The 14,090-nt window shown below is 39.1% G+C and overlaps 2 protein-coding genes across 2 annotated transcripts in view; one reads left to right on the forward strand and one right to left on the reverse strand.

Moving 5' to 3' along the window:
* Positions 1-1,631: 1,631 nt before the first annotated feature.
* Rwdd4 (RWD domain containing 4) lies at positions 1,632-13,140 on the reverse strand. Its single transcript, XM_013026851.1, has 8 exons — positions 12,927-13,140; positions 11,050-11,130; positions 8,830-8,939; positions 8,601-8,748; positions 7,179-7,296; positions 4,720-4,769; positions 4,584-4,586; positions 1,632-1,873 (listed from the first exon to the last, which is right to left on the reverse strand). Exons 1-8 carry the CDS (start codon positions 12,948-12,950, stop codon positions 1,841-1,843), a joined length of 567 nt encoding a protein of 188 aa, XP_012882305.1. The 5' UTR covers positions 12,951-13,140; the 3' UTR covers positions 1,632-1,840.
* A 229-nt stretch (positions 13,141-13,369) lies between these two features.
* Trappc11 (trafficking protein particle complex 11) overlaps positions 13,370-14,090 on the forward strand; it is a 38,922-nt gene continuing 38,201 nt past the window's right edge. Inside the window, exon 1 of the mRNA XM_013023879.1 lies at positions 13,370-13,522. The gene's annotated coding sequence lies outside the window, so the exon portion shown is untranslated. The remainder of the gene's footprint in view (positions 13,523-14,090) is intronic.

Consider the following 14,090-nt stretch of genomic DNA (forward strand, 5'->3'; position numbering starts at 1 on the left):
CAACAGGCTACACAGCCTTGTATAGGTTTCTAATTTTAACTTTTCTTGCTGAAATGACTTGAAATAAAACATGTACAAGAGTCTCTGTAATTCAGACTTTATTGCTTATTAATTTTGTCATTCTACACAAGTGAGAAAATATACTGGGAGTGTTGGCTAGTCATGATAGATTGATGACAACATTCAAGTGTTTTATGATAGGTAACAACAGGCCCCCACGACACCATCACCCCAGAAATTTGTATATTTCATATAAAAAGAGTAAAAATAGTTCATTGGCATTTAACTAGCATTGTTTTTTTGTAATCTATGAACCACAACATACCTTGATGAATATCAGAACTTCCAGAGTAGAACAAAATGTGTTTTTTTTCCATTACCAAATATTTCTTCAAGAAAACATGATCAAACAAATCAACCTAACACCAAAAATTACATATACAGAATCTTGAAAATACAAGTTGGCATATTGTAGTGGTCCTCAATTATAACATTAATTCCAGACACAAAATGTGATTCAGCTTTTGAAAATGACATTAAATTCCATAACTGCAATTACATTTACTTTATAATTCGGACAATTTAATGAAGCCAAGATTAACTGTGTTAAAAACCATGGACATATCTCGAACTGCTCTATCTATGCTAAGGTAACTTCTTTAAAAGTATTCTTTAAAACCTCAGATAACAACTATAGAAGTATAACTTGATGTACAAACAACCTACCCTTCCAAATCCACAGCAGTAGTTCTAAGAGTTCTTAAAGCTAGGAGCACATACAAAGTCACTGTGTAAATCACACGCAAGTATCAAAAACTTTCCCTACTAAAACTATACCCTTCCCTCTACTGATAACTGTTGAAAACCAAGCATGTGTAAAAGTTCGGCATTTCAAGAGTTCTATATATAGTATGAAAATGCAGAGGTTGAGAAATACATCTGGATGTTAAAAAGACACTACAAAAAAAGAACATCCCAGGACTTGAAATGTGGTTTTATGGTAAACTCATTTAAAGACCTATTATCCAACAACTAAAAACACAATAACAGATAAATAGGAATTTATTAAAACCACTGTCTTCTACAATACAAAAATTAAATATTAAGGCATCCTTTTTTTTCCCTATCCTGATATGTGCAGCAAAGAGAAGTGTTTTAAATAAGAGCTAACAAATGTCTTTCTAAAGTATTTGGCAGATTTGTTTTTATATTCTCTGACCACATGATCAAACACCCTGGTCCAAATAACAAGGGTATAAATCGGTTATCAATTTATTAAAGGGAGGCAGTTCACGCACTGATGAAAATTTTTTTAAAAAAAGGAACTACAAAGAGTATCATATAAAGTTCAAACACTGGGATTTGAATTTCTTGGCAGCAATTTACACCTCAGTAACTAGGCAGAAGAAGGGAGGAGGACTTTAACACGAGAGAAGCCTATAATATGGTCATGCTATATGGATCAAATGGTGACTCAGTCAATATTTGGCTCTACAACCTGAAAACGGCTTCATATTCCTTTAAAAATGATCACATCCACTGTAGTAAGAGCATACAAATAAATACTGTTAGTATACTCATACCTGTCCATTCACAAAGCTCAGAGGGCTTCATCAAATATACAATGTTAACAATTTCACCTTTTATTAAGGCAAGTTTGAGAAAATAATTTAATACAACCAGATCTCTCCATGAACTTTCTACTTACAATATTTTTAAGAAACATACAAAAAACCTGTATTATATAAAAAAGCCACCTCAATATCAGAAAATAGTAATGAAAGGTGTTGAGCCCATTTTACTTTTTAAAGGACGCTTTCCTTTTCTTTAGTTCCAAATGCTATTCATCATCTTTAGAGCCGGTTTTGCTTAACTATAAGAGAAAAAGACATAAGAAACATTCAACAAGTGTAAGTGATCATGGTATTTGAGTCATTATTTCCACTCAGAACCAAAACTAAACAAACAACAGAAAATAAGTTTCAAGCAATGTGTAATTTAAATTATTTATAGCTTCTTTACCAAGTTAATTACCTTTCAACATTAAGCTTAGCTACTTCAAAAAGATTTGAAATACGACCTGAGCAAAAGTACAACCTCAACAGAAATAAGTTATAACCAAGATTATAAAAGCAGAAAGTGATATTTATAAAATGAATGACATTCTACTTTTATTTCCTATCACAGACAATAAATTGTGTGTGTGTGTGTGAGTGTGTGTTTTGCTGGGGACTAAAACTAGGACTTTGTAATGGATTAGGCAAGAAAGTGTTCTACCACTGAGTTATCCTCCCCGCAACAGACAACAAATGTATAATGAAAAGTAATATTAAAAGTATAATTTTGCAAATATGATTAAAAAATCTTAAATTGTAATTTTTCTGGATTAAAAATCTGGGCAGGATTGGCAAAGTTTGAGGCAAGGCACAGAGATACAGGCAACACAGAGATGATAATCCTGCTGAGAAGAACCATCGGGTCCTTGAGCAGCACTCTGTACCTCCTGAGAATGGGGGACACTAGGAAAAGCAGGAAGTCCTCAGGGTAGTAATGTTCTCAAACATTTTGGACTTCTTCATATTTTCAAACTAAGGATCCTAAATCAGAGTCATATTTAGTGTATTAAAATTTAAAACTGAAAAGCCTCTTTCAAATAGATGATAAATGATAATAGAAAAAAAGCGCTACATTTTCTAAAACAGCCAAAGTGTAATGTGAAGTGGTGCTGGTTTTCCATTCCTGTGAATCTCTTTCTATAGAAAGCAGGTATTGTGGCCGACAGCATGGAGGGAGTAGTAGGAACCACCTGAGGTGCTAATGTACCCTTTGCCACTTTAGGACACTGCGAGAAACAGAACACACAGCCTGCATGCTTTTAGCTTTAACAGAGTGCTGGTGGCAAGGCCTCACTTCTTGCAGCCATCGGGAGCGGCTCCAAAATGTGATTGTATGCTCAAGAGAAAATGGCAAACACACAAGCAACATCTTAGAATTAGGATGCAAAGAGTTTTGGCCTCATACACCTGGCACCCAGAAGTCTTATGAGATTTCCTAGGCATCCAAACACAATTGCAAAATATTGGCTTAGGATGTGTGATTCTGGGACTGAACGGTGTGTAGGTGACTGCTTTAAGAACAAAGGCCTGAGTGTACCTCTGTGATAGAATGTGTGTTCTGGGTCTGATCCCTATCACGAAGGGAAAAAAAAAAGTTTTCCTGTCTCCCAAGATTACTGAATTTGGCTTTTTTTTTTTTTTCCTATTTCAACTTGGAATTGTATGTGTGTTGCTAAGGATTCCTTTAAGAACAAACAATTTCTCCAGTTGGGAAAGGAGCACTATTTTTATCCCCTCTGCACCAACCAGAGGATTTCTGTACGCACTTTCAGCCGAGATCTGCTATACTAGAAATGCAGCATTCTGGCTGAGACAGGCACTCACTGGGAGAGAATGGACTTAGCTGATGTGCGACCTGTGACAGAGCGAAGATAACTTGAAGTATCCAGCAAACCTATGAGAGACTGCAACTGAAGGTTCAGCAACGCAAACATTTCTTCCCAAGAATGGGAGAACAGAAACCATGCTCCTTTATTCTGATTACATTTTGAGGCTCCCTACTCCTAGGTAATATTCTTACACTACATTATATGGTATAAAGGTTATTTTAATAGTTTTCATAGCAAATGTATGGATTTGAAAATAAATTTTAGGGCTGAGGGCATGACTTAGTGGCAAAGTACTTATTTGCCTAATAAGCGCAGAGTCCTGAGTTCAACTCCTAGTATTGACAAACAGCTTTAAAAATAAATTAGTCCTGCCAGGTGCTGGTGGCTCACACCTATAATCCTAGCTACTCAGGAGGTTGAGATCTGAAGATCGTGGTTAGAAGCCAAACTGAGCAGGAAAGTCTGTGAGACTCCACTAAACTACCGAAAAAGCCAGACATGGAGCTGTGGCTCAACTGATAAGAGTACTAGCCTTGAGCAAAAAGAAGGTTGGGAACAGCAACCAGGCCCTGAGTTCAAGTCCCAGGACCAGAACACACATAAAAATATGCAAGTTCTAAATTACCCATATAGTGGTTCTCACTAAAATGCTAATCTTTATTCTTTGGTCATATTAAATACTTCTAATGGCAGCGTAGCACATACCGCATGCAAAACTTATTTCATGAAGTCCCACAAACAGAATGAACTTAGTGTATTATGTATCAGTTTAGCATATTTGAAACTACCAAGAGTTTAAGTAAATTTTAGGAATGCTTGCTAGAAAAATTAAAATGAAAAGTAAACCATTTTCAACAATAAAATCAGAATTTTTCTTCTTGCAATGATAGGCAACAGTTAAGAGAACATTATGACTGATTTCTACTTAAAAAATCTACAGCATTCCTTTCCATTATTGGTCTTACTTAATTTCCATATTATCTAGAATTTGTCACATTTAACCATGTCCATGCAAGAAACAGTCATGCTTTATTTTAAATACTACTTACACCTATAGAAGTTTCACTTACTTAAAAAAAATCTAAATTTAAGGGTGTTGGGAAGCAAAGAATATGAAGAGTATTTTAAAAATACTTACATGCTGAATGTAAAAAAGTAAACAGACATCCAGGGAATTCCATAGATTGCAGGGAAGAAAACAGAACATACAAATTCATTACTTGATGGCAATGATTATTATAAAAAATCATGACTAAAATGTAAATGTTCTATACCTTCACGACATCAACCCAGTTCCAGCCTCGAGGAAGTTCCCCTTTGTGATCTAGAGGATAAAAAAGAACAAATGTATTTCTAAGACTGGTCAGCTAGTCTTAATATTCTAAAATCTTATATATACTTATATATAACAAATACAGAGTCAACAAATATATCATTTATTTGGAAAAATACTTTATCACCTTGTGAATTAGCAGCATTGTTCTACAAAGTGTTTGAGGTACACCCCTATTATGTTTACTCTATTTCTACTCAAGAACTAAAAGATGTTATAGTGGGCTGGGGTCATTTTAGTTTCATGCATTTGCCCAATTCTGCCTTCTATCAGTCACTGCTAATTTAAAGGGAGAAGCTGTGTGAGTTTCCTGTTTCAAGGGTTAGCACCTTCCCTCCAAGAAGCTAGACTTAACACAGAAGGCCTCATATACAAATGTTCAGCTTCAAACCTAAGAAGAGTCTTAATTTTCTGAGTTCTGATAAAATATTCTCTTCTTAATCTAATATTTTTCAAACCAGTTTTCCTTTATTGAGAATGATTGAAAATAAACTAAGAACTTATAGTTTACAAAGTGCTTTCCTTCTTTTAATAAAATATTCAAAAATAAACAACAGATTGGGTATCTGCGGTTCATGCCTATAATCCTAGCTGCTGATGAGGCTGAGATCTAGAGACTGTGGTTTAGAGCTGGTGGGGGAGAAAAGTTGAAGAGACTCATTTCCAAAAAAGCAAGGGAAAAGCAGGGCAGGAGGCTTGGCTCTAGTTTGCACAAGCCAAGTAAGCAATCTGAGAAAGCACACGGCCCTGATTAAACCTTGGTACTGGCAAAAAAGAATAGTTTAACAAATGCTACTTTCAATTCAAATTCAATTCAAATGGCCCAATGCTCCTTATACTCCATACATGCTGTGTTATTTTTCACATTCAAAACAAGTACCTTACATAGACTGGATACCTCTAATCCCAAACTCCTAAATCCAAAATAATCTAAAATTAGATTTCTAGAAGGATGCTCAGCTGATAAGTGTGCAAATACACCATCATCTGAAGAGCTCTGAAATCTGAACATTTCTAGTCTGAAGAATTTTAGATGAGGGATATTTAACCTGTGTTAATTTTATAGCAAAGGGAATACTGAAACTAACTCCATGATTTTTATAGAAGAGAAGAATATTTCTGGAGCTAAACCTGAGATGCTAATGGTTCTTTTCCAAAAAGAATCCTCTACCGGTTATGAGGAGCACGGTGGTAGGGCACCAACTTGGGTTAAGTGTACCACCCACAGTACTGTTGGCTGTCATGTTAAAAGTTTTATCTAGAAGGAAAGCTTCCAGTCATTTTAGGAAGACAATGACTTTAGATATGTGGACATCATCAAAGAGATGAAGGCCAAGAGATATAAATTATGGGAAATGATCATAGATAATTATACACGAAACCAACAGGTAACTGACATGCTAAAATATTATAGAGAAAAATCAAAATTCTAAACACTGGACTGCGCTGGCTAACAAGTTATTCTTTCATTGTTTATATATTAATGATGCTTTGATAGGTGGTGGTATTAGATTCCAAGGTGTTTATCTTACAAACCATAATAACTAAGAAAGTATAGTTTTGGGGCTAACACTGGGTTGCTTGCTTTTATTCTGTCAAAGACAGACATTAAATAAAATATAAACCACCAACCCTAATATCCATTTATGAGAGAAATGGCATTTAAAAATCCCTTCATCAAAATAAATGAGTCAGTTCTCAGTGACGGACAGTTTATAACCTTATACCAATAGCACACACACACACATTTAAGTATAGATGTGATTGTGTAAAAATGATAATGTCCTCACTTTCCCTGATTGGGGAAAAATTATAGATTGATACCAATGTGAAAATCTCCAATTACATAGAAAGGATCAAATACTATTGCTGATATGAACTAGAGTTTAATCTTTTCCAAAAGGAATATAGGTTAGGGAATTCTATTCTTGGGTCTTAATGTTGTATACATGAGTTAACTACAGGCAGAAATATTCAATTCTGGTGTACCAGACTTCACTTCAAATGAAAATGGTATTTACCCAGTTGTTAATACAGATACCTGACACAGAGATAAACAAATAAGGAAATCCCAAATATGGTAGGTAGAAGACACAGTAATACACGTTTTTGTATACTGTCCTACTGGTCCTCAATCTCCAAATTCATTTCTAGTTACTGAGCCTCTCAGTTACCTTCTCTTCAAATGCTCATGTCCTGTAATGAGTTAGTAATAAATACTTGCAATATTTCTACACCATGACCCCAGAGATCTCCAATCTAAACTTTCCAAGAACAAAGAGTACAGAATTACCCTAAATCTAAATCTATTAAGCAAGCACTCACTACACAGTGTGTAGTAATACAAATAACATAGATGACCATTTATCTGTGTTATAAAAGACAAGACATAATACCAACCTGTTTTATCTGCCAGCTTACGTTTCTGGGCTTTTGAAAGTTGTTCTTTTTTGTCTTTTTTCTTACTTGACGAGGCTACATTTTGTGTTTCAACTGAGATAATATTGCCTGTGGATGTCTAAAAAACAGGAAATGGTTCTTAAGGTTCGTGCCTTAAAACTTACTGGGTTAGACTAACTATAGGAATATCTTGATGACAATCCAGTAATTTCTAAATATATAAAATAATCTGATTGCTATAAGTTGTGTTCTAAATCAAGTGTCTTTAGCACACTATTGGTTGTACTCTTTTAAAAGTTCAATAGTAGTACAACAGAACCCTGGGGGCTGGGAAGGTGGCTCAGTGGTAGAGTGCTTGCCCTGCATGCATGAGGCCCTGGGTTAGATTCCTCAGCACCACACAAACAGAAAAAGCCAGAAGTGGCGCTGTGGCTCAATTGGTAGAGTGCTAGCCTTGAGCAGAAAAGCTGAGGGACAGTGCCCAGGCCCAGAGTTCAAGCCCCACGATCAACCAAAAAAAAAAAAAAGCAGAACCCTGGAAGGATCTTATTACTTGCATTAACGCTAGCCTATCTTTAAATTGAACTGCAACAGGTCTATGACAACTCTTTATAACAAAATCAACTTCATAGAAGTAGTAATTTCATACATTCAGACCTCCTAGTTCAGCACTATTTAAGGAAAGAAGCTAAGTATATTTTATCTTTTTGTGTGTGGGTGAGGTGATCCTTAGGTTTGAACTCAGTGTCTTCAGCTCACTCAGCTTGCTTGCCAAGCACCAGCACTTGAGCCATGCTTCCAGCCCAACTTTTGTTATTATTTTAGAAATGGAGTCTTATGAACTTTTCAGCTCTGGCTTGCTTTGAAGTGGATCTCAAGCCTGGTTATCTGGCTGGTAATTATTGTTGTTTGTTTATCTTTTTAAGAAATACAATCACCCATCCTGGCCTAGAATTATGCAGCAAAATTCCTGATCCTCCTGTCTCAGGTTCCTGAGTGATGGGATTACAGTTGTGTGTCACTGTGCTGGGCTTCAGTATTTCAGTTTTGAAACACAAGTATTTTAATTTCTTATGAAGGATGAAGGTCTAGAGAATATAAATTCATTTCCCAAGTTAAATAGAAGAAAACTAAGCTTACTTAACTTCTTACTTAACTCAGATGTTAACGCATTTTAAAACAGAGAAAAAGTTTTCCAATTTTCAAAAAATACTAACTAGACTCATTAACATGGCCCAAGTGGTGGCGTGTCGGATGAACAAGGTTCTGAATTCAAATTTTAGTAGTGCCAAAAACAAAAACAAAAGAACCAAAAAAAAAAAAAAACCTTGAAAACAATGATCAAAAAATCATCACTAGAACACTCAAGCCAAAACAACAAAAGAACAAATCTAGTAAAAAAAAAAATCATCACATACTCACTGTAGAATTGACAGGATGGTGATTCTCCATGAACTGTTCTTTATTGTCCTTGGCATATTCAAACAACGTATAGGTCATAGCAGTTCCAAGATTAACTTCCACTGCTTCTTGTAACTTGGCTAAGATACTCTGCTTTACAGCTGATGATCTGTAATGTGGAGCAAATATACTGTCAAGAGAAAAGTAATAGGGTGTGAAAAGAAAACACAAGGAAAACAAAACTACTCACATGGTATTGTTAAAAAAAGCATTCATAGATATAATTGGAGGTGTCTGAGGATATGTTTCTGTCCAGGAAATCTCTATTAAGAAGGCTTTGGGGTCGCCATTTTCACCTATCTGAAAAAAAGAGAAATCTTACACTTGTGAAAAGTGATTTTAAAAAAAAGACAAAATAGTAAGTCCTCATCTTTTAAATTACTTATTCTTCCCAATGTTTATGCTCAGATCAGATTTTGAATAGGTCTAGTCCCAGGCTAAACCTGAGCAGGACTGATAGCAATACTGAGTCTAATTTCTGATTTAATCTGGTCTGCCTTACAGTTTTAGTTTAAGCCCATGGCCCGTCTGTCTCTCTAGACCCCCAGCTTTTCCAGTATCAAAGCTACATCTTACACATTTTTGTCTTAAATCCCAAGATGAAGGCTAGAGAAGATGAGGGGACTGGGCCAAAATAATAATTCATAAACTTGAAACACCACATATTTTTTCTTGTTTCCTAACTGCTTAATTATAGTAGATATAAAGAACAAGTCAATCCGTATGTATTAGCACATTACCAAGACACCAGAAAACCAAGGGTAAAACTGAGAGAAAAAACAAAAGGATAAAGTTAAAGAAAAGGAATGAATACTTTAGGCTGGATAGCAATTCCTGAATAATTATAACAGTGTCTTTTCTTTTGCTCCCCTAACATTTTAAACCTTTTTAAATCTTAATGAAAAACTCAAATAGTACCATGAATGTTACTGGTCCTTATTTACCCAAAACTTCTTGCCTATTTATCTTTCCAAACACAACACTCATTCCACCAACATGTGATTTTTTTCCCTTTGTTTTCTGTTGAACCAGTTGAAAGTAATCAAATGTGTTAAAATATAATATAACAACTCTTAGAAATTTAACACTGATACACACTAATATAGAACTCACATTAACCGCCCCCCTCCCCCAACTTCTGGGTGCCAGTGGTTCATGCCTGTAATCCTGACTACTAGGAGGCTGAGATCTGAGGACTGAAATTGGAAGTCAGACTGGGCAGAAAAGTCTGAGAGTTTATCTCAAAATAACTAGCAAAAAGACAGCTGCAGTGGTGGTTCAAGTGGTAGACCATTAGCTGGTATCAAGAAAGAAAAGCCAGTATGAGGCAATGAGTTCAAGCCCTGGCAGATAAGAAAAAAGAAAAACACTTTAGGAAACGATTTAACAATCTGTTATGCCTAATGGCTGTCAATGCCAGGGGTAGTTTGGAGAGTCAGTTTAAACAAGCAGGAAGACTTATGAGTAGCAGAGGAAGGAATACAGGTAGTCCTCATTCTGTAAGCAAGGGAAACTCTTTAAACCTTTTAAATAAAGGAATAACTAAGTGTTTTAGAGAGCTGACGAGTTCTGATTGATAGAGGACTAATGGTAGAGAGTAAGGAGGAAATTGAAGAAAGGAGTAAAAGTAGGGAAGCAATTTAGGAACATAGTAAACTATTTGGTACAAGAGCCAAATCTGAGTATAGTAGTCCACACTATAGTCCCAGCACTTGGGAGAATGAGGCAGAGGATGGCAAGTTTGATGCTAGTTCAAGCTACATACATAGTAAGGCTGAATATTCTCCCCGCAGCCCCCCCCCCCCCGCCCAAACACATACACACAAAGAAAGAGTCTAGCAAAGACAAAAGAATAATTCTCTCCAAACTCCCATCTCATTCCTCTTCAAGGAATAGATTTCATCTATTTCTAAATTTTATGATTTGTTACAACAAAAATAAAAACCCATGTTATTTTATTTTTTAAAAATGGTTCTGAATGAGTTGGGTGCTGATGGCTTGTATCTGTAATCCTAGCTACTCAGGAGGCTGAGATCTGAGGATTATGGTTCGAATCCAGCCTGAACAGGGAAGTCCATGAGACTCTTATGTCTGATTAATCACAGAAAAAGCTGAAGTGGTGCTATAGCTCAAGTGGTAGAATGCTAGCCTTGAGCAAAAGGAGTTTAGGAGCAGCACCCAGGCCCAGAGTTCTAGGCTCAAGAGCAGGGGGAAAAAAAAAGTTCTGAACTAAGTTTTCAAATGCTAAATATGAATGGAACCATAGTGATGAGTTTTCATTTGGATCCTTCAGAAAATACAGAAAAAAATTTAAACTACTAATTTCAAAAAACAAAATCAACACTTTTAGCCATCTTTAGATTCTGTTTCTAGCAAAGCAGTCAGTATACTTACACATGCTATATCTTACCCTATATTGAAATGAAACTGGGCTTAATTCCCGGAAACTCTCATCTCCTTCATAAATAGAACGTAATGCTTCTAGCTCCATCTGAAAGAGAAGAGTCAATGAGTTTAGTTTAGTGGTATAAATGGATTGGAACTGGAGACCCTAGTTTTGGAGTCAAGCTCTCTTTTTTTTTCTGGGTCCGTTCGTGGGGCCTGAACTGTGGGCCTGGGCGCTGTCCCTTAGCTCTTCAGCTCAAGGTTAGTGCTCTACCACTTGAGCCACAGCGCCACTTCTGGCTTTTTTCTTTTTGCTTATGTGGTACTGAGGAATCGAACCCAGGGCCTCATGCATGCAAGGTAAGCGCTCTACCACTGAGCCACCTTCCCAGCCCCAGTTTATCATAGTTAAGAGAGCTTGACAGGCTTGGAAGGTGGCTCAGTGGTAGAGCACTTGCCTTAACTATGATAACTACGATAAAACAAACTATGATAAAGTTAAATTATGACAAACTATGATAACGCATATGACCTCAAGTGGTTATGATAGATGTGTACATATCAACACAATCATACTAGTAATACTTTAAAATTCTGTGCCGAGTATGGCTAAGCAATATACATTGGATTGTCTCACTTGATGCTTTCATCAATTCTGTGAAGAAGACCCTATCTCTGTATTTCTTTCTTCCTGTGTAGAGGAAAATATGATTCAGTTTAAAACAGCTTTAGATCATGTGTTCTCTCCTAGCCTGAAGTAGAATAAAAGCAGTAAACTTGGAGATGAGAAGTATGAAGCACAATCAGAAAACTCCACCCCTTTCTGTGGGACATCCATCTGGAATAGTTACCTTGAAATATGCATTAATTACTGCAAAGCGTGTAATGAAACATCAGAACTTGCTCTTCCTATCTCATTCTAACGTGGTATCTGCTGACTGAACATTGTGATCATGGTGATCATCTTTCCTTCTCTTTACTTTCTCCCAGGAAGCTTAATACTGTGCCTTCAATTACCTGGTGAAAATACTTTAGAAAGATGCTCAAGTGTCAACTAATTGATTGGACTTTGGGTGCTTTAATCTAGAAACTCGGTTACATCTTCCATATGTAAAAATGGCAACTTTCAAGTGGTCTGTTCTAAATCACGCAGTCAGCTACAACTTACCCACTACTGCCCAAGGAGACTTGGCTCTAATTTTCCTCCTACATTCTCACAGTGCAGCCCTGGGGTGCGGACTGCACTACTTTTAGACACCATGCCTCATCTATTCACGTTCCAGAGTTAGAAGATTCCCCTGCGGATGATGGGTAGCCTCCCCTCCAACTCTCTGACACGATACCGCGCTAAAACAACACCTTCCTTGCAAGAAATACATCTAGGCATGCATCGACCCTGTAAGTCTGATGGGACAGACAAAAAACGATTTCACAACACAGAAGCCGTTGACACTGCTGTCACTATTTTCCTCCAGGAGAAATCTAACTCAATGAACCCTTTTTCTGACAGAAAACAGATTTAAGACATTTGAAGGTGATCGGATTCCCAGACATCATAACTCAGCACACAAACGCTGAGCCAGAACGACAGGCTTTTTTAAGGACAGCCAAGTGCACCAGGGTCGAGCAGCAAGGACACCTCATCTCGTTAATATGGAAACTGGGGATGTGTGTGTGGGGGGGTGCAAAATGAAAAGTGCGGGGAGCATGATGGTGTGTGCGGGAAGGGTACCGAGCGGACCCTTACCCATCCATGCTCGCCTCGCGGGGGACCGCTCAAAGTGGGGTACCCTGGCCAGCCTCTAGGGGCTCCTACAGGAGGACACACGCGGGTCCACGGGCTTCCCTACCTTGGGGTCTGCGAGGGAAAGGGGGTGTCCAGCCCCGGGGGGAGGGTCTCACCTCCTGGTCCTCGTTGGCACTCATCGCACCACGCAGGGAGGGGGCAGTGGCCCCGAGCCCAGGGCGCCCCTTTCGTGCTGCGGGGAGCACTCTTCGCAGCCGAAGACACGGTTTCACACGCGATCCCCCCCGACCCTGGGCAATGCCAGGCGAAGAGCCGCGGTCAGGAGTCCAGAAGCCCAAGGCCAACGCTGGTGAGACGCCGGCACCCAAAGGGGACTGGGGATACTTGGGCGGTGACGACGGAGGCTCCGCCCCCTCCACTTACGCTTCTCTTATTGGTTCATTTTCTCCCCGCCCCTAGCCCTTTCCCTTCTAGGAAAGGGAGCGCCTTCCGTACGTGTTGAGCGACTGCGTAAAGTTCCGGGATTGCGGTTGGTCGTGGCGCGCTGTCACTCAGGCTCAGAAAGTGCTTCCTGTGCTAGCGGAGGTGGGGAAAAGGAAGTCTCGCCAGGCAGCTGGAGGCGGCTGGGGCTGGCGGCTCGGCGGTCTTCCCGGGCTCCCGGTGACGTCGCTGCGTCCTCCTCCCCGTCCTCTCCGGGGCTGGCGGCAGCCGGCCTCAGACGCCGCGGGCCCGGGGCGTGCGGCCGCTCACGGTGAGTCCGGGTCCGGAGGCCCGCGGGGCCTGGCGAGGACCCCCGGTCTCCTGGCGTGTTTGGTTTGGGGGGCCTGTGCTTTCCAAGGGCATCAGCCGCGGCGGTCCCCACAGCGCTCTAACCTGCCGAGAAAAAAAAAATGCACTTGTTTCTAGAACCTTCCAGGATTCCTTGTCCAGGCCTTCCAGGTAGGGGTGGGGACAGAGGAGGAAGGTATCGCCTGCCTGTAGAGCTGCCAGGTTCCTGCTCCTGTCTGTCCTCACGTCTGGACGTGCGACCCCGGGCCCCGCTCCTTCCCAGCAAGGGGCGAGACGTATTTTATTTTCCTTCACTATTTCAGCCTTTTTTTTTTCCCACCAGATCTTCTTTTGTAGCTGGACTTCCTTTAAATCCATTCGTCTTCCTAGCCTGTGTCCTGCACCTGCACCTCCAGTTTATAAAAATACAACTGTACTCTGTGTCTGTAATCTGTGTTTATTCGTTTACGTGCCACTTTGGTCAGCCGTAGTTGTCATCCTCTGGCTGCCAGATAGTAATCCCTTACACTACACGACCTCCATCCAGAGTG

This window comes from Dipodomys ordii, unplaced genomic scaffold (genome assembly GCF_000151885.1).
Source record: "Dipodomys ordii isolate 6190 unplaced genomic scaffold, Dord_2.0 Scaffold4, whole genome shotgun sequence".
Taxonomy (NCBI): domain Eukaryota; kingdom Metazoa; phylum Chordata; class Mammalia; order Rodentia; family Heteromyidae; genus Dipodomys; species Dipodomys ordii.

What these genes read in the sequence shown, in the direction of transcription:
- Rwdd4 (XM_013026851.1), bottom strand. Translation starts at nt 12,950, where the DNA reads ATGAGTGCCAACGAGGACCAGGAG. An exon ending in GTGCCAACGAGGACCAGGAG is followed by an intron (nt 11,131 to 12,926) that starts GTGAGACCCTCC and finishes CTTCTCTTTCAG; the next exon opens with ATGGAGCTAGAAGCATTACG. An exon ending in TAAGCTGGCAGATAAAACAG is followed by an intron (nt 4,770 to 7,178) that starts GTTGGTATTATG and finishes TTTATCCTCTAG; the next exon opens with ATCACAAAGGGGAACTTCCT.